General features: G+C 36.1%; 1 protein-coding gene across 3 annotated transcripts in view; it reads left to right on the forward strand.

Moving 5' to 3' along the window:
• The window catches only part of PDE7A (phosphodiesterase 7A), a 76,416-nt gene extending 49,497 nt beyond the window's left edge, over positions 1-26,919 (forward strand). For 2 of the 3 annotated variants that reach the window (XM_068187693.1, XM_068187704.1), the window contains exons 4-13: positions 10,866-11,017; positions 12,685-12,748; positions 14,900-14,995; positions 18,012-18,112; positions 20,290-20,421; positions 20,726-20,817; positions 21,446-21,590; positions 22,402-22,498; positions 23,493-23,573; positions 24,797-26,919. In XM_068187693.1, the coding sequence (XP_068043794.1) occupies positions 10,866-11,017; positions 12,685-12,748; positions 14,900-14,995; positions 18,012-18,112; positions 20,290-20,421; positions 20,726-20,817; positions 21,446-21,590; positions 22,402-22,498; positions 23,493-23,573; positions 24,797-25,008 (1,172 nt within the window). In that variant the 3' untranslated portion in view covers positions 25,009-26,919. Of the gene's footprint in view, positions 1-10,865; positions 11,018-12,684; positions 12,749-14,899; positions 14,996-18,011; positions 18,113-20,289; positions 20,422-20,725; positions 20,818-21,445; positions 21,591-22,401; positions 22,511-23,492; positions 23,574-24,796 lie in introns of those variants that run through there. The other variant, XM_068187683.1, reaches the window with a different exon arrangement.
• The last annotated feature ends 79 nt before the right edge of the window (positions 26,920-26,998 follow it).

Genomic DNA, 26,998 nt, shown 5'->3' on the forward strand with positions numbered 1-26,998 from the left:
TTTTTTTTAAATCAAAGAGATTTAGTAATGCACGATGTGACTGCCAGTAAAGAAAAGTTGCAGGAATCAGACTTGACCTAATTTTTAGGATATTCTCTCTGCCCACTCCCCTACCCTCCCGGTTACTTCAGAAGGAGTTGATTTTACCCCATAGAGGTAAATGACTGAAAAATATTCGCCCATTTGAGCAATAATATGTGAGAGGAGTCAGTCAGCTCTTCTTTACTTGGGGAAAATACTGAACTGGAAAGGGTCTCTTCTGCAGCTGAAGCAAACTAAACCATCTGAATGTTGCCTTTTTTTTTCTCCCCACCACAGCTGTTTCCTGAACATCAGTAATGCATGGACATGCATCCTCCATTGTGTTTGTATAGTTTCACTGTAACTTTCTTGTACTATCCACTAGCTATATTCTGTGGTTCTAATTTTTTTGCAATAATCATGGCTGTCAGTCACAGTGCTGAAGCATTAGTGTTGTTGTGTGTTATGCTTAGCTAACTTTGGTTGTTCAGCATTTTCTTTTTCTGTGAATGATGTTTTGAGAAGAAGTTGAATGCCTTTCAGGAGGGGTAGCTAATAATATGCTGACCGGTCTCTTTTCTAATATTTATTGATAGGCTCTTAACCCAGTATTTTAGTGATAAGTTGGAAGAGTAGTGAATTTTAAAAGCACTACTTTGCTTCATAACACTATTTGAACTTGCAACTTCAACCAGTGTTGCCAAAATAAAGTTTGTCAGCGCTTATTTTTAAACATAACTTCTGTATCTTCTTAGGCATTATAAGCTCAGCATCTATATCTTCATCTCAGAATTCTGTAATTGATACATGAGTATTCAAGTTTCTAACCTGTCTAGAAGTAGTCTCAACAATAACTTTTAAGAAGTTTGGTTTTAGGAAGATGGTTGGAAAAATACTGTTGTTGTTAGAGACAGTGTAATGGGAGTCATATCTGAGGATTATTAAATGCAGGATTTGACTGATGATTAAGCTAACTTTTTGTGGTAGTTTTCCTTCTATCTACATTATCTGTTATTCCAGAAGGCTCCTTTTTATAGGTAATTGCTGGAACTACCAAGAGGAATAGCTTAATAAACAAATTTTTGTTTTAACAATACTGCTTCCCAGTGAATGTGGAAAATCAAGATTATATTCTTCTTGTTGGTTGGCAGTTGGTTAATGTTATCAGTTAGTAAATTTTCTGTTACTGTGTTCTCTTGGTTATGCCTGCGTGGCATCATGGGCATAACGTCAAGATAGTATCTTAAATCTACCATTTCTGGAAAGGAGAGAGCAGCCAGACAGCTTTTTCCTCCAAACTCACCTGTTGCACAGTAAAATGCATACATTGTAATGTTTTATTGAATTGACTGTAGAACACTGGATCTACTTTTGACTCAATGAGAAACAAGAAGGGAGTTTTGCAGTTCGCTGTGAGAATGCAGCATGTACTTTTGGTTTTCAGGAAAGTTACTGAAAAAGTGATTGCAGTGGTTGTAATCACTCTTACTGTCTTCTGGTTTACAAATAGGCTATGGTTTACATGAATACTTCAAAATTTCCTTTACATTACTTGAGACATCATAGACAGTAATTCAGTCTTCAGTGTTGTCAGAATATGTTGATAAAAGGTAATGTGAAACAATATCTTTGGTAGAAGAATTGGTAAGTGACAAGATATTCAGTTTTTCAGAAATAGTAAACCAGCAATAAAGTTTTAGGCTTTGGTTTTCTTGATATTCAGAGGTTGTCAGTAATGTCTATTTTTATATATATATATGTATGTATGTATGTATACACACTAGATGTAAGAAATTTTGATTATTGGAGGTGTTCCTAGCATGCACAAAGAAAGGCATATATAATGTGCCCTAATCACTCTCTGTTTCTCCTGAAAAAAAAACCAAACAGTGAGTGTGCACAGTGATATGTACACTAAAGCCAAAATGAATAAAGATCAAATGAAAAATTAAGATAACAGAAAAAAATACTAAGACATGTCATATGCAAGTACAGCTGAAATTAATGCTTTTAAGCTTCCTTTTAAGAAAGGGTTGTTGGATATAGTCTGGAGGAACCAGATAGAAAAATGAGTACTTTGGTTTTGCAGAGAATAAACATGGTTTTCTTCTTCTTTCTCCTTTTGTGCCTGGCCTAGAAATAAGTAAGATCTTGTCAAAAAGGTTTTTAGAATTCTCTTATGGCAGTCTCATCTGAGCATGCTTCTATGGGGAGATGATGAAGTTGCCAACACATGGGGCTCTGTTTTGTGTTTTATAGATAACCAAATCTGTCACATCTGTGAGTTAAAATATCTTAGAAAGAAGAAGGGATTTTGAATGAATCGGTAACATTCAGGAATGCTCAGTTTTGAAGAAAATAGTTGCTTGCATGCAGTGTAATGGTACAGTGTAAGACTTCATTGAGGCTTAGATGATTCTTCTCCTTAGCTGTGTATGGAGCCTTTTTAGGAGGAAATGGAAAGAAAGGAAGAGATATTTTTATAGGTGATGAATAAATCTAATTCTCTTCCTTGAGAGTGCAAATACATGATGAAATTTCAGAGTTTACTGTTATTATACAACTTTCAGACTGGTTACTTGGAAATTACTACTTGTGGAACATATTATAAGCTATTCTGAAATCTGGCAAAAATGTCAGTGTGTGCTGTTTCAAGGATGTTTTTAACTTTCTGGTTCTTAGCTCATGATCCATTTGAAAATGTTTACCTTGAACAGTGAATTTAGACTTCTCTTGGCTGAGACACCAGAATTCAAAGAAGGGACAAGAGTGCAAATTTAAATTGATTGCCTGAAACAATTTGAAAAATTCTTGTGTAGCAGCAGCTCATGATGCTTTTGGTGACACCATATAGAGATTGCGATACACTAAACAGAGTCCAGATTAATTTCAATGCCCTTTTTTGTTTCAAGAAAATAGAGGAATTACCTATTTGGTTATGTTTAGCAGTAATTGTCTGTCTTGTTCAGCAGTCTACTGTAAAGAAGGGTGAGTTTCACAATGAGTAAAGTAATGCAGGAAGATTTATGCGATCATAGCTTAAAGCTTCCTTTTGAAAATACCGTTACTGAGGAGTAAAAAGCTTGTACTTGAGACATTACTTCAAAAGCTGCCTTTCTCTGACTGATGTAATACTGAATTTGTCTTCTAATTATTCACAGTCCAGATTATTCAAATAAATTGTGTTCCACAATGTGAGAGAAATTTTGACTATGATTCAATTTGGAGAATGCAGTTACACAGGGGGAAATAACAGAAAATGCTCCAAATACAGTTGTATTGGCCAAATGGAAAGAGTGGGCCTGAAGTGAACTTGGTTAAGGAAGGTTTGGGGATAAAAAGTTCTAATTGAGAATATAGAGCATGTTTGGTTTTTTTCTTTTGTTGTTCTAGATGTTTGTTTTACCTAAAGTTTCTTCTTTACAAGCTACTGTAAAACAGTATGTGTGTTCTGGAATCTTGCACAGGTACAGGCCACTCTGTATTTCATTGCTGGCTTAAGTTTGACCATAGAAGAAGACAGAGATACATTCTATTTTTTTTCCCTATTTCTTTTGAACCTCTCCAATGTGTTCTTTCTCCAAGTACCATATTTGGAAAGGCTTTTTTTTGTATGCTGGACAATTTGATAGAAAATATGTGAGAATTCTTTTGTTTTCACCTCTGCTTCCAGTTTGACTTTTTGTATTGACCATCATATAGACTGCTAAAGGAAATTTGTTTTCTGTTAACCATGATGGGTTACTTTTCAATTCTTCTTTTATGTCTGGTGATGAAAAATAGACAAAAAAAGACGAGTTGAGGATACTGTCATTCATTTAGTGTAGAACTGAAGATTTCTAGGACACTGACAAGAGGTGGGTTTTTCTGGGAAGACAGAAAGAAAATGATTTGGCAACGATCTGAAATATATTATCCTTTTGGGAAAAGAATTTTGAACCATTATATGTCATGTTCTTCAAGAGGATCAGTATCTTGATTAACATGGCATAACCCATTTTGTAAAGGCTGTGTTTGTATATATTTTGTATATTTGTGTTCTGATGATATTCCTCTAAATATTTAACTTCAGTGACGTTTCTTAGTTCACAGTATGCTGTTGTGAATTGCAGATTTGCCGTGCCCAATGAGTGGATTAGGGTTAAAAATCCCCAAAAACACAACTGCAGGATTGCTGGGCTTATGATTCAGTGAACTGGTATGGAAAACTGCCTTGTATGTAGTTTCCTAGTCCTGAAATTATTGCAAAGTGTTACTCGTTCAAACACAGAAATGGCAGTGTTCAATTCACTTAATTTTGTATCTTTCCTGAGATGTTTGCAGAAATCCTAGGATGAGCCAAAATTCAAAAGAGATAAATTAGTAAAGTTCTGTAGATACCTTTTAATGATGTTTTTTTTACACTTTACTGCTGCGCAACAACTTATAATAAGTGCCATTGGAGAACTGGCACTTATGTCATACTGAAGTAGTCTAATCTCTTCACTTTGAGGAAATTCCCTCAAATTATCTCTGCTTTGAGCAGAGGATTGGACTAAAGAATGTTCAGAAGTCTCTTCTGTCCCTTCCCACCTAAATTATTATATGATTCTGTGGCTCTGTGCTTTGCTAAGGCAGTGAGATTCTTTTGCTCTGTAAGACCCTTCAGGAAAAGTTATCTTTGGTGATGGTGATGCCTAGCACTTCCTCTCCATCGGGGAGCATCTGATGAAAGCCACTAGAGGTTTTAATAGAGTCGTAGTACTACTAGACTTTCTTGAAACTTTTTTTTTTTTTCCGATTCCACTCAGAAGGCACTTGCAAAGCAATGTTTATTTCATTAATCCTTAACCCACAGCATATTTTCCAGCAGTCATTATTATTTGGAAAATAATGGAAAATATTTGGAAAATAAAATAAAAAAAAAATTATGAATGTGTATATAGTTATATCTTGTACATGAAAACCAAAACAGTATGGCTTCATATTTTTTAAGCAGAAGTGGTGTAGTGCCTTACAATGATGCTAAATGAGTCTTCTAAGTGGTTCTAATAACCAGGAAGTATAATGAGGTAATTTAGACCCTAATAGTCTAAATTAGTCTTTTTATGTAACTTTAAAATCCTTACTAAAATTATATCTTCCATACAACGTAACAGTTTTATATAATACTTGAGTACTGAATGTTGTAAAAATATTTTAAAATTCAAATCATGAGCGGTAAACATACAGAAGAGTTAAATAGCAGGACTTGATTTAAAAAAAAACCCACAAACATTCATGGATCTAATATAGAGCATTTCTTAATGGTTTGATGGTAATAGATGTGAAAATGGAATGGTTATGGGTCCCTCTAGTGGTGTGAAATGCTAGATCATATTTTCAAATTATTCATAAATTGAAAATTATTTGTATCCTCGAAAGATGGATCTTTAGATGGTTTAACCATCCTTAGATGATTTTAATTGGCATGTAAAATGGAATATTTCTTTCCAACAAATATTTACAGGTAGTGGAAAATTTCAGATGATGTGTCACGTTTAATGATAGTATCTGCTATGTTAAAATGTTAAATGTGCAGTTGGGTTAATATGGAGAATTTGTGAGAGATCACTTCAGTTAAAAGAAGATACTTCCTTCATATTTTTGGGGGAAAAGCCTCCTGGTGGGCCTGTGCTCACCTCAAAGTTCAATTTTTACATTCAAACACAGGAAGGATCAAATACTGAAATACTTTTTGTTTCCCTTATTTTTTTTTTTACTGGTAGTGATAACACAAGACCTTCAGCTATGCTCTTTCTATTGGTGTGTGGTGAAACTCAGTGCTTTTTATAATGGATAGTTTTCTATCTGCCTTTTGGGCTGTAGCAAGGAGGAAATGGAAGTAAAATTCTTATAGCTGGATAGCCTTGTTTTGACCAGATTCCCATCAGAGGGTGTAAGTCTATCTTTGCATTATAAGAAAATTGAAGTATATTGCTAGGATTTAAGGTTCCATTAACAATTAAATCAAATAATGATTGTCATTCTTCCTTTTGTGGACTGTCCTTAATATACAAAATATAGAATAATTTTGAGAGTAAATCCATCAGCATATTGTGATCTTTTAAATGATTGTCACTTGTCTTTACTTACTTTGTTTTTTTATATTGGTATGAGAAAAATAAATATTTAATACCTCTGAAATGTGCTAAAATGTTTTATTTTAGGTTTTCATGAAGTTAAAAGATTGGGAGTGGGAAGAGATTAAAATTAGCGTCTCAGAATACAGATGAAATCTGTTGCATGAAGGCGACTTGTGTTATTTTATTGCTATATATGCATCACATTAGCAAAATAACTGATATTAATAACTAGAATTACTTACTCTTCTTTATTTTAGAGAAAGGAATTTTTTTATTATACCAGCATCTCACTTAAGGTGCTTAGAAACAATACAACCATTTTAATCAAACAAACAAAAAGCCCCAAAACCTGGGATTGATACTTTGGATGATAATTCTAATTTACAATGGAATGGCAAGAAGAATGTCATAGGACAGCTGCTGTTGAGTAGGCACTAAGGCCTACAGTTTGCCTTCTTCTTCCTTGCATCAAAAGCACTTCTCAGTGCTGTAGTGTCCTCCTTAATGTGCCCATCATCCCAACTTTGCTTTCATTCTCTTTCAGTTCACAGGGCTGTAAATGTCAAATTTATTTTATCATTCTAATTTGTCCTTAAACTGTCCTTGTGAGCAAATAGTCAATATTGGATATTAGAAGGGCATTTAGCACACTGAAGGCTCCAAATGAAAGATGTTTGGGCTGGGAGATGTTTTTGCAGTATGCTTGTTCATGAGCAAATGCAGTGCACTCTTCACTGTCTTCTTTCCATGATCTATACATTACTGAACATTGGTGTGGTAGGGTCTCTGAAATTAGCATCTCTTTTCATGACTCGTGATAGAAGGGGGGAGGTTGTCATTCTCATATTAATCATGCATCTAAAGGGAATGAATGTGCCAGGAGAGAAATGCCAAATTTCCATTGCACAACTGTATCATTCATTTTACCAGTCTTTTCCATTAACTGGCCTTAGCTGATCTGCCAAAACCACAAAGCACTTGGTTTTTGTATCCTTAATAATAACTTATCTGTGAGGGAAAGGAAAAGGCAGGCACAGTAACTGTCAGTGTTCCTGCAGTTGAAGAATGTATCTTCCCCTCACCCCCTTCCTTGAAAGCCAGCTATTTTCTGTTTCATCCTCCCCTTTAAATTAATAACCTGACAAACCTCTGCATCTGACTTGCTTATTCTGAATTGTCCTGGAGTAAATGTTTAACTGTTAAAGAGAGAAATTTAGTTTTTGGGTTGGTGTAGTCCCACAAATCAGGTGCTCTGGAGCTGCAGAGGGGATGGCAAGGCTCAAAATCTCTTTTCTCATTTGGAAGTTGCTCTGATAATTTCAGATCTAAAGAATAAAGACATTTATTCAGTCGAGGTGTTAATATTACCTAGCTTGGGCTATCCTTGTGCAATAACTAAGAGCTCAAAGGGAAGCGCAAAGCCCAGCCCATGGGGAGGAGCAGCCCCAGGCCCCACCACAAGCAGAGGACAACCATCTGGAAAGTGACTTGGCAGAAAAGGAACTTCTGGTGGGCACCAGGTTAAACATGAGCCAGCCATATCCCCTTTCTGCCAGGAAATCAAGTGGTATCCTGGTCTGCATTAGGAGGAATGTTGCCAGCAGGTTGAGGGGGGTGATCCCTCTCCTGTATGCAGCACTGGAGAGGCCTCGCCTGGAGTCCCAGACTGGGCTCCCCAGTTAAAAGAGAGACATGGACATACCAGAGAGAGTCCAGCAAAGGGTGAGGAGGATTAAAGGGCTGATGAGAAAAGGCTGGAAAAGCTGGAACTGTTCAGCCTACAGAAGGCTCAAGGGGAAACTTCTCAATGTATACAAAGGCCTGAAGGAAAGTGCAAAGGAGACAGAGCCAGGCTTTTTTCAGTGGTGCCCAGTGTGAGGACCAGAGGCAGTAGGCAATAGGCACAAACTGATGCACATCAGGATACACTTTTTCACTGTGAGGGTAGATGACCAAATGTTGGCACAACCAGAGGGCTAGTGGAGTCTGCATCCTTGAAGATGTACAAAAGCCTCTGGGAGATGGTTCTGGGCAATGTGGTCTAGGTGACTCGGCTTGAGCAGAGGAGTTTGACCAGATGAACCTCATCTGGTACTTTCCTACCTCACCAGTTCTGTGATTCTGTAATAAGCAGCATTGCTGCTAGGAAAGCTGGAATAATGTAAGCTTTGCTTTTTTTCTTTTAACAAGGGGTAGAAAAACTAGGATTAACATGTAGTAGTAGTGGTTTATGAGCTATGCAAATTGGTGAGAATTTAGAGAGTTTAAACATATTTATAAGATGAATAAGTGTCAGTAGTGTTTTGTGAAGAGAATGATAGTTCAGCTTCACAGAAAGCCAAGTAACTCATTTGCCTCTGTACCTTGATCATCATCAGAAAAAATCCTGAAGCAAGAAGATGTGCAACCCCTCCTAAATGACTTTGAATACAAGTATAGGTGGAACACAGGCCTGTACTGCCAAATTATTGCATTTCTGTGTTCTGTTACGTACTTTGCTGCCAGAAGCTGCTGTTTTTCTTGTAGTACCTATAGCATACTATTCTGCCCAAGATTAATGGGTGGTGCCTGTGATGGTGAAACTTAATTTGTAGCATGACAACAAAAACAAGTTTTTGTTAACTGTAGATCTGTAGAAGACTACTTGAGAACAAGAAAATTATCTATGCTTCCAGAAAAGTGCTCATTTTTCCTGCTTTAAATATGTTGTTTTATTGTGATTTAGTGAATTTTCTGGCTTTTGTGTGTGACTTTGTGGATATTTTAGATAATTTTATAACCTAAATATAACCATTTTATATTCTTTTCAACCCAATAATTTCTATTTTGAAATTTGGCTCTGAAGGAATTGGATCAAGATTGACGGGGAGAAACTTCTTACCTGTAGCATACACTGCATTAGTAGCAGCAGCTGTTTTGCTCCCTGCTTCTCTGTTACGCAGGCTGGTAGTGCACGGACTGTAACCTCATGGTCACAAATGTGCTTAGAAAAATTGGTAGAGTAATGTAGCATGACAGAATCTATTTATTTTCCTGCTGTACACATGAATGTTGCTTTATAAGCAACCTTTATTGTATGTAGTACATCTGTTTACTTAATAAAAAAAAAACCCCTGGGATATATTATAGGTACCAGTGTCTTCAGAGGAAGAGCCCTTGGCCTTGAGAATGATAGCTTGAAGAAGGATACTTCATGTGGAGATGTCTGTATTAGCCCTGAACTTCAGTGTCTTGATGAAGTGTTTCAGGCATGTCTGAAAGGACATTCAGTTGTGTTGGTTTAATCTCTGTTAACACAGACGATTGATAGGAATGGTACTGTCTTTGATTAGATACTCTATGATCATGCCACAGTCAGCTCTATTTAGAGGTGTTTTATTAGTGTATTTTGGGAATTAATATATTAATGAGCTACCATAGAACAGAAAGTAAATTGGAACTTCTGCAGGGAGAAGATTTTAAATGGGTTAAGATTTATCTTATGTAGAATTAAGCTGCTGTCACTAGGAATCACTGAGGCTTTTAGTTCAGATTGTCAATAAAGCCACACCTTCCTGTGTACATTTTAGACTGACTTTAAGAACAAAAGTTGTAACTCCTTACTTCACTCTTCTAATATGTCATGTTTTTGGAAGGACAAGAGATTTGTGCTACAGAGTTGTGATAGTGTTTTTTTTTTTTTGGGTTTTTTTTTTTTGGTTGTTGTTTTTGTTTTTTTTTGATCTGCATTTTTGAAAAAGAGCACGTTGGCATTGACTTCCTTACTTAATACCTCCTTTTAAATTTTTAATATTTAACATGAGTCATTTCAGGCAGGCTGAGTGAATATCAAGATAAGATTATTGGCTTCCTGTTGGTTATATAAAACTGCTATTGGGGGGCACTGTTGAAAAGAAAGTAAAGGCTGATTTGGCCTAATGTATTTCAAAATGAGAATATCTGGCTTGCTACAAAGGAACTGTAGCTCTGTGTAGTTTGATGCTGGGGTTTCTAAAACACTTCAGGCATATCAAATGGAACTGGACATAAACTAGTATTGATCATTTGTGTAAATCAGTTAACCTAATAAAATTAAAACAAAATATTTGGATAAATCTTTGAAAAGAGGCTGAAATAATTTTCTGTTGTGTTTTCATCATACTGGGGAACAGAATTAGATATGCTGTGAACGTAAATGTCAGTTGTTTGGCAGAAGAGTGTAGTTATTTGCAAAAGCACGAAAATTACTCGAGTGTGTTTAAAACTTCAACATAGTAAATAGATTTTCTGAGCTCTAAACTGTGTAAAAGTAATTTGTATTTGCTCAAAGCCTACTTGTATCTCTTGTATTAACACTCAGTTTATACTCTCTTGCTGGTGTACATGTCATCTTAGGTGATTTGTTAGGGACATGGATTGGATGTGTATACAGCAATTTCCCAAAAATAATTTGTTTCCAGTACTGCGTGTGTTTTTAAACAATATCCATAATATTTCTGTCCTTTCAATAACAGAGTTCCTTAAAAAGATGAGTTGCAGCTATGATTTAAGTATTTGTTTTTCTTCACAGGATGCTTACACAGAACATATTTTTTTCTAATCCATGGCTCTGTATTTAGTATTAATAAAAATATCTGTATTTATGCTGAAATGTTTGATACTCAAAAAAAATTGCATTATCTTTATACCAAACTTCCCTGAGCACTTGTCTTTTTGATAAAGGTTTTTTAGAGAGAGTGTTTATTTTCTTGTTTTTTGTAGCAAATTCTGAAATCGAGGTCTCTGTGTCTGCAAGAAATGTGAGAAGGTTGCTTAGTTTCCAGCGATACCTGAGATCTTCCCGTTTTTTCCGTGGTATCACTGTTCCAAATTCTTCAAACATTTTAGATGATGATTATAATGGACAAGCAAAGGTTGGTTGCTTTATTTTTTTAAAGTATGTTTTTCTAAATGCTTGCTAGTATATATAACTATATCACATACTAAAAGTGCAACCAAATACCAATTTTAAGCATATTCTTTAATGTATGCGTGTATGTAATTTTGTGTGTTTATATATACATATATAGTAATGAAATCCAGACAAACTTTCATGGTTTGTAGCAAACTCCTCTACTGCCCACAAGTTTGCTTGGATGATTTTTATATGGCTAGTGTTTTTGTCATTGTTGTTTTTTTGTTTCGTTGGTTTGTTGTTTTTTGTTGCTTTTTTTTTAATAACTGGTGAATTAAGAATGCCCTTGAATAATTGAAGAAAAAAAATGAAGAGAGGAAAATGTATTTGATAGATATAATGGAGCATTTTAGACAACTATTCCCTTTGATTTTTAGTCTAACTTCACTAGTGAACAATTGGAAGAGTGACTACCTAAATTCAGTAAAGTAAGGTAAATGGATTTTTCAGGACATGCTTGTGTCCAACTAACTTTTTCTGTGGTAGGCAGTTCTAGAAAAGAAAAGTGATAGCTGTAATACACTTGTGCAGCATTAAAGCAGGGAAAGCAGATACTGGGAAGAGAGTTGGTGCTAAGGGAGCAGCTACCTGGATGAAAGGCTGCTGTATTTGCAACAGAGGATGGAAAGTGCTGAAGAGGATTGAGCAAGCAAAGGTTATTCAGGATATTCAATATCCCAAAGGCTGTGTCACTGCATGTAGTGCTTTTTTGTCATCTGACACAGAAAAAGAATATACGTATAATACAATATTCTGGATGTATCCATGCTGAATATCATCAGGCTGTGGTGTACGAAGAAATATGATAACCCAAAGAATGGATATTAAAAACGTACATGTAATTTAATCATAAAAAGATATTGTTAATGTTTTTGTTTCTTCTGATAGCAGAGTTTTAGCAGCTGATAGAGAAAAGCTAGAATCAATAATTAGATCACAAAACAGCATTACCAGTCTAATGAGAATAGGAGAAGGCAGGAATCTGTTGTAAAATGTGCTGGACAGGTATTTCTGGTACAGGTAAGGGAGGCAAAGATTGGGACTGCACAACTGTGGTGAGGCCTCTTGTACTGTTTGCTGTTCTTGGTCTTCCCTTTTGTGGGAAGAACAGTTCATGTGGAACAGCTGTGGTAAAGATGTGCTGGTTCAGTGGGGTGAAAAGTCAAAAACCAGGTTCTTAAATTAAAATGCTTGTACAATGGCTCAAATATCTAGTGAATCATCTAGTTACTGTTCTATAAGCAGGGGAAAAAAGGAAAAGGTAAAAGACTACACAGAGATTAATTTGCTAGTCTGAATGCACAGTCATTCTGCTGTACTATTTCTGATTTGAACCTAATTGGTTTTAATTGTCTTTTGAGAAACTGCCTAAAGGTCGAAAGGAAGATCTCCAACCAGTTCTGTCAAGGCACTTCTTATTAGTTTTTTTTTCCCTCCAGTCTTTTTATTTGTAAATGTGTGATGTTTTTCAGTTATAAGACACATTTAATTATTCTTTTACTGCTGTTTTTTTATATAGAAATTTTAAAGACTTGATCTGTCTCTGAAATCTTAAATACTCCTCTGATCTACAGGAAGATAGGCATATACTGATTAAAAAATGACAGCTATTATGTTTCTTTTCAGTGTATGCTGGAGAAAGTTGGAAATTGGAATTTTGATATTTTTCTTTTTGATAGACTGACAAATGGTGAGTTTATTTTTGGTATTTAATTTGTGCTTTTTCTTCTAGCATAACTTAACTATGGCACTTGTGTTGCAGTGTTGTATGTGATTTTTCACTAAGAAGCGCAAATTCCGTCAGGTAGTACTTTTTGATTTAATAGTCTTTATTCTGACTCCTCGTTTGCCTGGTCACTTCTTTAAAATAATGATACTGTCAGTACTGATACTAATCATTGATTTTTAGAAGAGGCCCTTGATGTACTTTATATGTTGCTGTTCTCTCTTAATAATTTATAGTAGTAATTTGATACAAATTAACAAATAATTGTATGATCTTTGACTTCTTTTTTTTCAGTTATGGAGTGCTGGTAATTTTTATGGTTCTGTCCAAAAGGTCATTTATATCGAACAAGTATTTTTCTGATAAATGTAGTGTTAGATAGAGTAGTTCTATTACTTTATAGTGCCATGAGAGGCATGTTTGTGTTAATCCATTATAATTATGACATAGAATACCTGAAGAACTGGGAGTTCAGAGGGAAGCTGCTGTACACATATCTTGCACAAAATAGAAAAAGGAAAAGAACATTTTGGAAAGGAGGAGGGATGGCTGCTGCAGTGGGTAGGGTGAAGTTTTGCATTATAAAGTCAGCAATGGCAGCTGGGTTTTGAACAGAATAGAAGGAGGAGATGAGCAAGTCCAGTATCACAGTGACATTTGTGCCAGTGTGGGAAGAGAATGGAGGGCAGCTCTTGCAGATTTTGCAGCAATCGTGTGGAGTAGGTAGCAAAGTTGCAATTAAAGTTGCCAGAACAAGAAATTAAGTTCAAAATGGAGAATGTGGCAGCAAAAGATCTTTTTCTCTTCTGTTGCATTGAAGGGGTGCTTGACTTAACCAAGTGTAAAAGTAGTAACCTCATAGTTATATTTAATACAGAAGATGGATAGAAAAAAATGAAAATAGCACGGACTTGTAAAAATAGAATGCTTCTATAGATAAACTTTACATAACTGAATGAAAAAAAGCTATGTGTACAAGTTAACATGTAAGCATAGCTTCTTTTGGATTAGTTTATCAAATGGGAGAAATCTGAAGTCATCCTTCTCATAAAAGCCCTCTCTACCTTTTAGATGTGCTTTTTTCAAATACATTTAAAGTACTATCAGAAGAGCTTCTATTGTGGAAGCATTACACACTATGCATACCACCATCTATTTTGCATTCTAATTAAATCATTTTAGGAGGACATTTTGATCAGGCAGCCTTGGTCTTGCAAGTTTGTAAAGGCAGAATGCTGTACCTAAATCTGTGCTGAATGAGCTGCCCTGGATGAACCTCTGTGGAAGAATTTCCCCAGTAAATGTTGTTCCAAGAGTTGCATATTTATTTCATTGTGAGGCTGTGACATGAAAATACATTAATTCCAGCCTAGTAATAAAAATGATTTAGAAGAAATTTTTGTCTTTGTGTACCTCAGTTTTTGTCTGTGCTAGGTTCTGTAATGCTAAATGAAGATTGTCAGCCATGACATTGTTTACAGAGCAAATAATGGACAAGCTATTAAAAAATAAACATTGTGGACTGTGTCTCTTACAGTTTTGCTAATTTTACCACTGCAAAAGATTATAATCAAGCTATGAGTAGACAACATATATTATAAGCTTGTAAGAGTATACATTTTTTGTAGAGTTCCAGGTGAAATAAGAAATTCAGCAAAATATATTATGAAAATGTGAGATAGCATATTTGCAATGTCCTCTAATCAATAGTGTTATCTAGATTTTCTCTTTGCCTGATTACATTTGTATTTTGTATATGTGTTTGTGACATGTTGCATAAATATAAAAATAAAATGGAATATAATTATAATGGATTTGCTTGTTGAAATGCGATTTTTAATGTTCAGTAACATTTTCTTCCTACCAGTTGCCATTGGAGAGTTGGTGAATGCATTAGAATTAAGCAAAACCACTGGTTGCTAGAGACAGCTAATGGAAACTTGTCAAGTAGTAAGATTTAAATATTTATGAATTGGTGTAGAATATCATGACTTGGTGTAGAGAAGTTTGCTTGTATAATTTTTGTGACCAATTTGTTTGAAATAATACATTTCTTATGGAAGAGTCACTGATGTCATGATTTCCAATGAATTAGTATTTTCATCTTATTTTTAGGAAACAGTCTAGTCAGCTTAACGTTTCATCTGTTTAATCTACATGGACTAATTGAACACTTCCAATTAGATACGATGAAACTTCGTAGATTTTTGGGTAAATACAGCTTTTTATTTTGATGAATATTGCTGTTTATCTGCATTTTTATACCTTAACTGAAGTCCTGATTGTAGTTTAGCAATAAGGTTTGAAGGGTACTGATGCAGTCTACATTGTGCAGTGAATTAAATTATATTAATTGAGACAATCTCTCAAAGTTTTTATGAGTATGGAATTTTCTGTGTTAAATCCAAATAAGTATTAAGAAGTTTAAGTTTCTTAGCTGACACTGTATTCTATTTATTAAATATATTTAGTATCTATTAAACAATCAGGACTATATATGACATTTGTATTGGGGAAGGCTGGACAGCTCCTTTCTTTGTGCTGATGTTTAGTTCTGTATTGATCTTTACTTTTTCCAATTATACAGTTTCCTAACTGTATGGAATATGTCAGAAATATGTTCTCATGCCAGTTTGGTGTTACCTCTGGCTTGCTCAAATTCTCCTACAAGTAAGCATTGCACTGTGGACATAGTTTCTCCTTAGACAGCTTACAGGAAAATTTTAATTTAGTGGGTGGGCCTGTGTCACTGGAATGCTTCTTTGAAAATAATTGTAAATACTGTGTAGAATATTCAAACCAAGTGGTATATTCCCTTGACAGAGCTGTCTGCATCCCAATACATAGACAGGTGCTGGTATGAGACCTCCTTCCTTTGGTCCTTCTGTGACAGTTTCTTTAATTTTGTGAAGTGGGATGATTTCTTTAACTGACCAGGATAAACAAGTTTCTGGTCCCTTTCAGCAGTTTTTCACAGTTTTATTAAAAACAATTCAGTGGTTACAAAGCTTGTCACTTAACAGGGGAGCATTTGGAAGTCTTTTCTCCCCTTTCAAATAAGAGAATGTTTTTGTTTTCACCATTTAGTTCTCTTTCATTTTTAAAAAAAAATCAGTTCTGTCTTGCATTTCATGCTGTTTTAAACATTCCTCCAGTTTTAGGAATGTTAATCAGCTGATCTTAATGACTGATATGTTGGAATGGAGGAAAATTATTATAGAAATCTGGTTTTAGGCTTCTCGAGTTCTAACTGAATGCGGTTTGTTTTTCTTATCTGATTAGGTGACATTATGCAAATGATAATACTTAAAAGACCAGTTAGAAATGAGTGGCCTAGGTAACTGGTTATCAGAAGATGGGAGTTTGAACTACATATGACTATTCAAAGTCATAATCCACTAAAATGAGATTAGACTTTGAAGAAGGCAAAATTTATTCTAAATTTGAAATTAACACCTTTCCGGTTTTGGTAATGCCTTCTACTTAATATCAGTAAAAAGCTCTGTCTTAGTCCATTAAAAAATCAAAGAACTTCTCTTCCAAATACAGCTTCTTAACATGAACACAACTCATTCTTTTCTTTTGCTGCCTCTTATACTCTCTAATCCATAGCAATCTGAAGACCAAATTCCAGAAGACTAGGACAGCTCAAATGGTCCAGTGCCACACAAAATTCACATTATATGAGAATCCACTGGAATCTTTTAAAGTAGAGAAATCTTGATTTTAGTCCCCTATGGGATCTTAACTTTTTTTTTTGTGCATATGTATACATACACACACAGAGTCTTTCAGTGATTTCTATCATCTACTTGGAGATCTGCATCTTCTTACTGTGTCTTTACATGTTCTTATTCCAGACCTGAACCAGGGGAGAGAAAATGCAAAGTACTACATTCCTGAAAACAGGGTTGTTGTGCTATTCTGATTCTAGCAAACTGTGATCAAAGTGTTGACCTAGGTCTGCTTTAATAAAATATGTAAATTAGGAAAATTGTAAAGTTCAGGTAGCTGGATCAGCCTATGAAGCCATAAAAAAATTAAAAAGAAAGCCAGGGATATATGCATTCATGCACTTGATGTGAGGAATAGGTGGGAGAGAGTTCTACTGCAGGTTAATAAAGCCCAAAGATATTTATGTTGATTTTCATTATTTTTCATATGAGCTGTCACCTATCCATTGAGTACTATTGAGATGACATAGTGGTGACAGTATTTTGACTTTTCTTGAACCTCAGCTTTCACAAATACCACATCAGTAATGCTGTATTACATTTACGCTACATTCATATGGATCCTTTGGCCTTATAAATTGAGTTGAAAAGAAGCTTGTGGGCATGTTTATTTGGTGGGACTGACAGACTGCAGTCAGACAGGAAAACATTCTTTTGAGGTTTGCTTGGAAGATCTACACATTAGTTCTTCCAAGCAAATCTAAAGACTTTAGAAGTAGTAGGCAAGACATTAGAATACAGTTTGATTGCTGTGCTTCTTCCCTTCCATCCTTTCTTAACATTATAGGTTTTTCATTCCCTGTATTTGAGCTAATGTTAATGCCCTTCAAAGAATTCTGCCAGTCAGGAAGATGGAGGAAAGCAAGGAAGAAGTTAAATAGGGAATATTGAATCTAGGTGTAGTTAGTCAGACCAGCATCTAAATGAGATTCTTTCCTAAATAGCATATGGGCTTACGTTTGCCTGAGTACCAAGTATGAGAAAATGCCTAGAATACATATAGAAGTGGTTTTCCATGACCACTTTCCTGAATGGGAAAGAAAAACACTTCATATGACGGGAAAGCAGTGCTTAATTCCTCTAAAATCCTGTTTGTTTTCAGGCCAGATATGAAGTCATCCTAATGGTTTGGTAAATAGTATAATTTTCATTTTATATTCAGTGTTGCCTCACCATTCAGACAATTTGTCAAAGACAGCCTTCCCTGGGAAGTTCTGAAAGTCAGAGTATCTCAGATTATATATTAATTTCAAGTTGTTTAATTTTGCTCTGAGGTGACTTTACATGTAGTTGATTTCCTTTAACAAATACTGTTTCTTTGCATAAAAATCTTACAGCTGCATTGTGGTTCAGCTGAGGATTTATTGACTGATGCTTTTATGTGTGTGTAACTTGTGATATTGCATATTTCTGTGCCTAATAGGGGCTTATAAAATGGTCCTTGAAAATTTTGCAATTTTATGTAAATATGGATATATGTTATTTTCCTGCAGTTATGGTTCAAGAAGATTATCACAGTCAGAATCCTTATCATAACGCAGTTCATGCTGCTGATGTGACTCAGGCCATGCACTGTTACTTAAAAGAGCCCAAGGTAAGGCAGCATTCTCATTTTTACATCACTCATACACACAGAAATATGTGTTCGTGTGTATATGCATAGGAATGAATTGTGTGCACATATCACAGAATCATTTAGGTTGGAGAAGACTTCTGAGATGGTGTCCAACCTGTGACCAAACACCACCTTGTCTACTAGACCATGGCACTGAGTCCCACATGCACTTAAACACCTTTGCTTAATCTCCTCCAGGGACAGTGACTCCACCACTGTAGACAGCCCTTACCTATGTCTAATCACCCTTTCAGTGAAGAAATAGTTCCTAATGTCCATCCTAAACCTCCCCTGGCACAAGTTTAGACTGTGTCCTCTATTCTGTCGCTGGTTACCTGGGAGAAGAAGCCAAGCCCCACCTGGCTCTTACCAGTTGTAGAGAGCAGTAAGGTCATTGATCTATATATAAAGCTACATGCATATATGTATGTGTATAGGCACATAAAGGTTTTATCAAAAGTAAAGAAACCTAAGAACCTAACAAGAAACACTTTTGAACTCTCCCTTGCCTTCCCTGTGGAGGATGTGGATTCACACTTAGTGTGCTTTTCTTTTTCCCCCACTCTGAGCTGACATTGTCTTTTGTATGACTTCCTGTTGAACTAGAGCAGGGAATTAAAGTTGCAGCTGTTTAATATAATGCTGTGCCCCAAGACATTTATATAGACTTGTAGCCTGAGTCAGAGCTGGCAACAATAAACCTGTGTACTTGTCATATGGGGTGGTTTTTTTCTTCCATAAATTACCATTAGCCTTGCTTTGCTCATCTTTGCTGTTACTGAACAGTTTGCTTCTATGAGAGGCAGTTCATAGCAATACATCAGGAGTTCTCTTCAGCTTTCTTTTTAAGAAAGGGTAAAGTGACAAACTTTAAGGAGCTAAACTAATTTAGTATTTGTTTCTTACTACTTAGACTGCTGTCAGGCAGCTTCAAGTGATGTCTTGGACAATTTCAGGGCAAAGTCCTGTCCTTCTGTATGAAATTGAAAGCTGTAGCTAGATGAGAAGTTATCTACCTTGATGCAGATTATCACTAACCTGATATTCCCTTCAATAGCATAGCTCCTTTTTTCTGCTTCTGAGGTAAAAACAAGTAAATTTTGGCTCCATAAAACCTTTTTCAGAGACTCTTTGCCCACTCCTCCCACTCAGTTTCTCAGTGCTGCTCTCAGACCAATTGGTGCAGTGAGCCTGATCAGAGGTGGTACATGATGAGCTTTTTTATGGCATTCAGTTTGGAAGCGAGCTTTTTTTATTTAATACTCGTGATGGAAGTTTTGTAAAGCTTCAGATACAAGAATAGGCTTGGTATTTTTAGTAACATGTACAGCTATAGTTCAGTGTACTGAACTACAGCTCTATTGCACTAAAGTACATAATAAACATGTGAGGTGTGAAAAATGGCAAATGCAACAGGGAACATAAACTTCTGTCCTTGCAGGGTGTTTGCTGCAGTTCACCTTTATATGGGCAGAACTGTCCTCTCTGTTTTAGTGCAAACTAGACTTTGTTACTGAGTTTAAACTTTCAAACCTCTCAACCACAAGAAGGAACACCTATGAACAGTGACAGTAAGTCCGTGTAGACGCATGCTGAGTTAATTGACATGCTACGTTGGAAGTATTTATTTGTGGTGGGTTTTCCTCCTTTGGGTCTGTTCCTGGTAGACCTTGAAATACAGTTTTGCATAAGAGTAGAAATACATTCGAAATAGTTCTAAGTCTTCCAGAGCATTAGTTTCTTTCTCTTAGGAAGAAAGGTTTTCATGCTTTTTAAAATATAGTATGGATTTAAAGCAGAATAGACACAAATGGACTTGGTAAATGAGAGGGAGAGCTAATTTTAAGAATTTGTTGCTTTTATGGGGTCTGGTTAGGAATCGTGCTTCATTACCAGACACAAAGGATTTTGTGTGCTGGCAATTTTTAAGAGTGAACCTTGACATTCAGAAAGAATAATGCTTAAACCATTTTTGAAATTTCGAAGCTTTTGGGGGGGAAATACTGTGAAAAGTCAGTGGAATGTTAGTTTTACATCTTCAAGATTTTCTCCAAATTTCTATTGGCTGTTAATTACTAAAAATCAAAAATGCAACAGTCATGCACTTTTCCGAAGGCCACATTGCATTACTAACATTTGTTGGGTTTGCCTTTCAGCTTTCCAAGTCTTTAACTCCATGGGATGTCCTGCTTAGTTTAATAGCAGCTGCCACACACGATTTGGATCACCCAGGCGTTAACCAACCTTTCCTAATTAAAACAAATCATTATTTAGCAACTTTATATAAGGTAAGGATAAAATTACTTATTTTGTTAAAACCAGGTTTGGAGAGGAGTATAGAAAAGGACTATAAATTGTGATGTGTTTAGCTAGTGGTAGGATTGAATGCAGACATTGTTTCCATGTCATTGGGATAAAAAATTGTGCAAATTAACTAAATATTCAGGATTTGTGAGTTTTAACCTCTGGGAAAAACAAAAAAGAAGAGAAGAAAATAAAACGCCAACCCCAAAACACAGCCAAATTGTACATAGCTCATCAGTTTAAGAAAAGGGCATTGACTGATATGTGTTACTCCCTTTTAATTCACAGAATACCTCAGTATTAGAAAACCATCACTGGAGATCGGCAGTGGGGTTGCTGAGAGAATCTGGTTTATTTGCACATATGTCATTAGAAAACAGGTATGTTTATACCACATAGTATAGATTAGTTTCAGAGAGAAGCAATCTGTCAGCTAAGACAGCCCTGCAAAACAATATAAGTTATTGCACAGCAGTTTTGAGTCCAAAATATAGAAATCTATTTTAAGAATTCCTGGATAATGTGCTGGTAGAGTAGAGCAATTCATGGTGCAACGTGATACTCAGAAAATAACATGTATTGCAAGCACATTGAAGGAGTGTATTCATGTAGTCAAGCACCTGTTCAGACTAAACTTGGCAGTCTTTTCTTGTTCTGCCACCACAACTGTAGTTTAAAATAGACCATCTTCACCTACTCTTGACAAGAAATAATCTTGAGACAATCAGTTCGTGCATTTTTAAGGAAAAAAAAAAAAAGAAAGAGGGGGAGGGAAGAAAGCTAAAAACTGTTTTAGTCTTCCTGAAAGTGGCCAATGAAATATTCTGATATTTCTGTGAATGTTGCAGGAATTTTTCAGGAAAAGAAAGGAAAAAAAATTCAGTGAAAATGCTTATTATAACGCTTGTATTTCTATAATAATAAATATGATAAAATGCCATGTAGGTCTAGTGATGACTGTTGTTCTTAATTGATATACTTTTGGATGTTTGGTGTCACGTATTTCAGGCAGCTGATGGAGAGCCAGATAGGGGATCTCATTCTTGCCACAGACATCAGTCAACAAAACGAGTACCTGTCCATGTTCCGATCCCATTTGGATAGAGGAGATCTATGTTTGGAGAACGCAAACCATCGTCACTTCATCTTACAGGTGATCTTGCTGCTCATATTTTTGAAAACAGCATTTTAGTGGAAAAACTAATTTCCTTTAAAATACTAAATACTGCTTCTGCCAGGCCCTCTCCTCCTTTCAAAATGGAGCAGAACTGTCTTTTAGTCTTTCTGTTTCATTACAAAGAGGTTGTTCCCTCCACTTCAGTTCCCACAGCCAGCACTTCTCCCAGGTGATGGGGTGTGTTGGTAAGTCGGATAACTTGGAGCTGCTGAAGCGAGGTGTTTCCAAGACAAGGTTTAGCTCTTCTAACGACTTCCATTTTTGGGAAAGGAAAGCACTGCTGTTGTGAATCAGTTTGCAGTTGTGCTAGTGAGCTTTAGCAAACTTCAAAAACAAAAGCCTTGAGAATCTTAGGTTTGTAGGAATTTTCTTACTAGGTTCATATTGTGGGCTATAAGAGAAAGTGGACAAACAGATGAGAAATTCTGTCTTGTGCAAGCTATTGCTAAAAATACAAGGATGAGAGCCAGAAATGGCAAATACTGCTTGTTTGCTTTGATGCTTCTTTTTCTGAAGTTATTTTTGGTTCCTGTACCAGTGAGTATACTAAATATAGTGGTCCTGAAATACTTTGAGTTGACTGAATTTCCATATTACTCAGGGATAATCATGAGATCTCACAGTTCCCTGAGTGTTTTTTAAATATTACAGAACATAACTTTGGAGCACAAATGGTAGGTAGGTTTGTTATTCACAAAACATAAATTAATCTGCTATCAGGAGTTAAGTAATTACAGGCACTTCTGTTGAAGAAAAGATGATCTAACACTGTGCGTTAACTTGTTAGATGGCTTTGAAGTGTGCAGATATTTGTAACCCCTGTCGGACATGGGAGCTGAGCAAGCAGTGGAGTGAAAAAGTAACAGAGGAGTTCTTCCATCAAGGCAAGTAAGAGCAGAAGTATCTGTTAGTATATAATGTATTTTGTGTGGAGAGAGTGTCCATGAGTCGTAGTCCATTTATATTTAGCACTAACAGAGATTAGTACAGTAGAGGATTTTTTTACTTTCAAGGGTTGTGTTTCCTGCAAAAAAGGTCAGTTACTAAAACTCAGTGGAAAATCTGCTTAGAATCTGAACCTAGAATGTCCGATGCAATACATCCTTCAGCTGAAAGGGGCTTCAGATTAATAATTATGGCCATTTTGAAATTGCCCTAGTGGTTTCAGCAAATTATAGAATATGTTAATCATGTGTCTTCAATATTTAAGCTTCAGCTGTGAGGCCTGTTGGTAAGCAGGTAGGATCCAGGGAGATTTTTAGTTACTGTGCAGTTTAGACTACTTATATAAGCAGTTAATAAAGCCTTTAATTGGCAAATGGAGTGAATTTGCTCCATTGTTACTAAATTGTTTTATAATAAAATTAAGGCTAGTTTGGTGGACTTGATCTGCTAATTTGCATGTGAATATGGTAAATGGGGAACAGACTGCTTTATTTGGTGCTAATCATGTGAGACTTAATCTTAGATAAAGGTGAAGCAGAAACACAAATTGCCTTTATTGAGGAATTTCTGAAAGCTAAGCTATCCTTTTCCACATTGCTGAGGGGGGATTAATTTGTCATTTCTGTGACAGTGTAGGAGGTTTTGCAAGAAAGAGGATGGTAATCCTTCAGGAAACTCGTGGTTCTCTGGGGTTTCTGAAATTACTGTTTGATGAAAAATATCGAGTATTTAATATTTAAATACAGTAGTTGTAAGTATTGTTAGTCTGACTGATCTGCTTGGTTTTTCGGGAGATGGGAAGGAAGTAAATGCATTCCACCAGCTGCAAGGGTAGTATCCTTGTTGACCAACACTCACAGCTCACTTCTGTTAGTGTTTGACTTGGTTGGGACTTGATGATTTAATGGTTACATTATAATTTTGTTTCTTTAGGTGATATTGAAAAGAAATATCACTTGGGTGTGAGTCCACTTTGTGACCGACAGACAGAAACTATTGCCAACATCCAGATTGGTAACTGCAATTCAGTTCATTTTAGCAGACTTCTTTCAGCATGCAATTTGAAAAAAAGCACCTTTTGGATACACTTCCTAGAGGCTGAACATATTCTGTGTGGCAGCACTTTGTTATAAAGAGCAATGTTATTTTTATTTGCTGTATAACATCTCTTGAATTGTTTATGAACAGTGCTGCCCTGACAGTCCTGGGGCCCCTCTCTTTCCTCACAGAGCAGGTACTGTGTGGGAGGCAGCTGACTTCTCCACACTGCTGCCCAGAACCTTCCTCTTCTGAAGGGTGTTTTGGGAAGAGGAGGGTCCCTTCTCCTTGCCATGTGGTCTTGGGTGCCTTTGCAGTGAGCTTGTCACAACTGGGCATGCTGAGTTTACCTGTTTGCAATGTCAGCATTCCCTTTAAATATGGCCTTTAAGGACGGTGTTTGGGCAGAGATGTGATGGAGAATGGTAGATAGCCATTATATTAATAGTTTTTGGTAACCTGACTTGGATTTAAATAGTAAAATGTCTTTTTATAGTTATTTTAATAAAAGTTGATTGTGGAGATGAAGTGGTACTCAGTTATAAAAATAGTAAAGGAAAAAAATTCAACAACTAGCACAGTATGAATTAATGCTTTAGATTGACACAAGCTGATGTGTTCAATCAGCTGCACTGTGTATTTAGAATGCTAGGAAATCACGTATAACCGACGTTACAAATAAATGAACATGTGCATACACATGAAGCACATCAATGTGTTGTTTAAATAATTTCTAAAATTTGTATTTAAAGTATTTTTAGTCACCCTAGTATTGTGAAAACAATGTATTTTTCCCCTGTGTAGTATAATTCAGACTCACCATAGGGTAAGTAATTATAAAATCTTTTAGAACTTTAGTTTTTCTAAATTGTGTGACTTAGTTGCTGATGTTTAGATTTCTCTCCCCCTCCATATTGTCCAGTATGTTTTCATTTGGTCGTTGCTGTGAAAGAAAGGTTAATTTGTAATGCAGTGTAATGCTGTTCTTCTGACTGATTAGTAAAATCTTTTACATTTTGAGAGATTTTTTGGTAGAGATGCCCGAAATATCTGAATATTTAAAAGCACATTGGAGAATAGTAGTTTGCCACATTTATTATTTGCTACTAAGTGCTATTTAAAATATTTGGTTTGAATTTTTTAATTTTTCTCTGTATTGTTTTTTTATTTCATCTGCCTCTGTTTGCTTGTTTTTGAAGGTTTTATGACTTACTTAGTGGAACCACTGTTTGGGGAATGGGCCCGGTTTTCCAACACGAGGCTGTCACAGACAATGCTTGGCCACCTGGGACTGAACAAGGCAAGCTGGAAGGGAGTGCAGAGGGAACAGTCGGGCAGCGGTGACGATGTTGACGCCACTTTTGAGGAAATGGACTCAGACATTTTACCTCAGGAACCTAGATTGTCTTGACCTCAATCTCCATGACAAAACTGCCTCTTCCCTCGGTATCTGCACGGTTGGATTAAAGGAGACACATGCCAGCCCAAGGTTTTGGTAGAATGGTAAAATGATGCCAGCATTATTTATTTCCAAGTTTTCCTTTGACACAGACCATTTGACCCAGAATTTTTTTAAGCCGCCAGATCTGAACATAAAGCAATATGCACCCGCCTCAGTTGGTTGTCGTTCGGAACCTCGAATATGCAAAGCACAGCAGTGACTGAGCCTTGGAGCAACGGGACGAAAGCTACATCGTGCCCCATGGCTTGGGTTTTCTCATGATATTTGGAATACGGTCTTCAAATCTAAGACTTGACATGGATTCCACTCCCTTGGAATTTAGCAAGACTTGCATAAATGTGTTCAAAGCATACCTTCCACTCAGTCCCTGTTTTAATACGGAAATGTGAAGTGCCCATCCTCTGCTGCCTCTGGCAAGACTTGATGTTTACAAATGTACTCTGAAACTGTCGGTTCTAGACTTTACCTTTGCGCATGGCTGTGAAGGAACCACTAACTTGGGTTTTTTGCTTTTTTAAAAGAAAAAGATCAAATTTGAGACTGCAGCTCTTGTTTCTTTGGATGCCAGTAAAGCCTCCCATTTGCCATAATTTTGTTTGTGCACTGGGAACTGAGCATTCATCATAGAGCACAGCCAAGCTTTACTCCAGTGCTATATGGGAATGCAATTTTTTAATGGCGAAAAAACACTTCTGAATCTGGGAAGGGAAGGGGTGGGGGGGAAAGCGTCCGAACTGCATTGCGATTCTGCAGTGGGAACATCGCATGTTGTTCTCACTATTGTACACTTGAACTGCACATGCAAGAAAAAGGTGGAATGTCTAAACACCATAATCAGCTCAGGGTATTTGCCAATCTGAAATAAAGTGGGATGGGAAGCGTGTCCTTCAGAACAAGGGTACAAATGCCCCTTTCGCTGCAGCGTGTGTGTATGTGTGGGTGTGTGAGTACGTTTGGGACGGGGGAGGGCGGAAGGGCTCGGGGAAGGGTTTGAAAGGCAACATTTTTCTTTTTTTCTTTTCTTTTTTTTTTTTTTTTTTAATTTATTCTTTTAGAATGTGACAATTTCATGAACAGCCACACTGGGGAGGAAACTGTAACAAATTGCTACAGATGCCTTAAACTATGCACAAAGCTAAGTGACCAAATTTGTTTTTGATTTGAAAAAAAAAAAAAAAAAAGTGCATTGTTTACGTATTCCTCCCTCTACTGAAACATTACCCACTGATGGGTTTTTGATGGGAAAAGGAGAAAATGTTTTTTAGGACAAAATTAAAGGACTAATTTTAAACTTAAAACATTCCATTTTTGTAATTTGTTTTACATTGTTTTAAGTACAGTAAGCACAACTGTAATCTAGTTTGAGAAACTGGTGCTTTCTTTTAGTTCATTTGTATTTCCCTGTTATTATTGTAAAAGACTGTTTATTCTGTTTACAGTTTGTTGCAACAGCCATTTTTGGAAGAGAGCTTCAGCGTAAAGCCATTTGTAAAGGCTTTGCCGTATTCATTTTAATATGTGCCTGTTGCTGTTAACTTTTAATTAATAAAACAAAATCTTTTCACATTATGCTCCTGTACATTTAAGTTATGATTGAGTCCAGCGTTGTGGAAAGGTAGCTAAGGTTGCAGTCAGCTTCCACTGTAAAACTAAGCCAACTTTTGGATTTGAAAATACTAGTCCTCATATGCCAAAATTTATTGCCTCTTGGAGCTTGGCCTTTTACTGTTTGAAAAGCAAATCCTGACTTACCTGATTGTTTCCCTTCTAAAACTGTTTATTATTCTTTCATGTTCCCTGAAGTAGTATCATTAATCTCAAAGTGGCCATGTTTAAAGAAATAAATTTCTAATGAAACCATTCTTATGAGCCTGCGTGAACTTCCTTCCTTTGCTGCCAGTGCAAGTTCTTGATGTTGACTCCAAGAGAGAAGGAAAGA

This window comes from Anomalospiza imberbis, chromosome 1 (genome assembly GCF_031753505.1).
Source record: "Anomalospiza imberbis isolate Cuckoo-Finch-1a 21T00152 chromosome 1, ASM3175350v1, whole genome shotgun sequence".
NCBI classification, from domain to species: Eukaryota; Metazoa; Chordata; class Aves; order Passeriformes; family Viduidae; genus Anomalospiza; species Anomalospiza imberbis.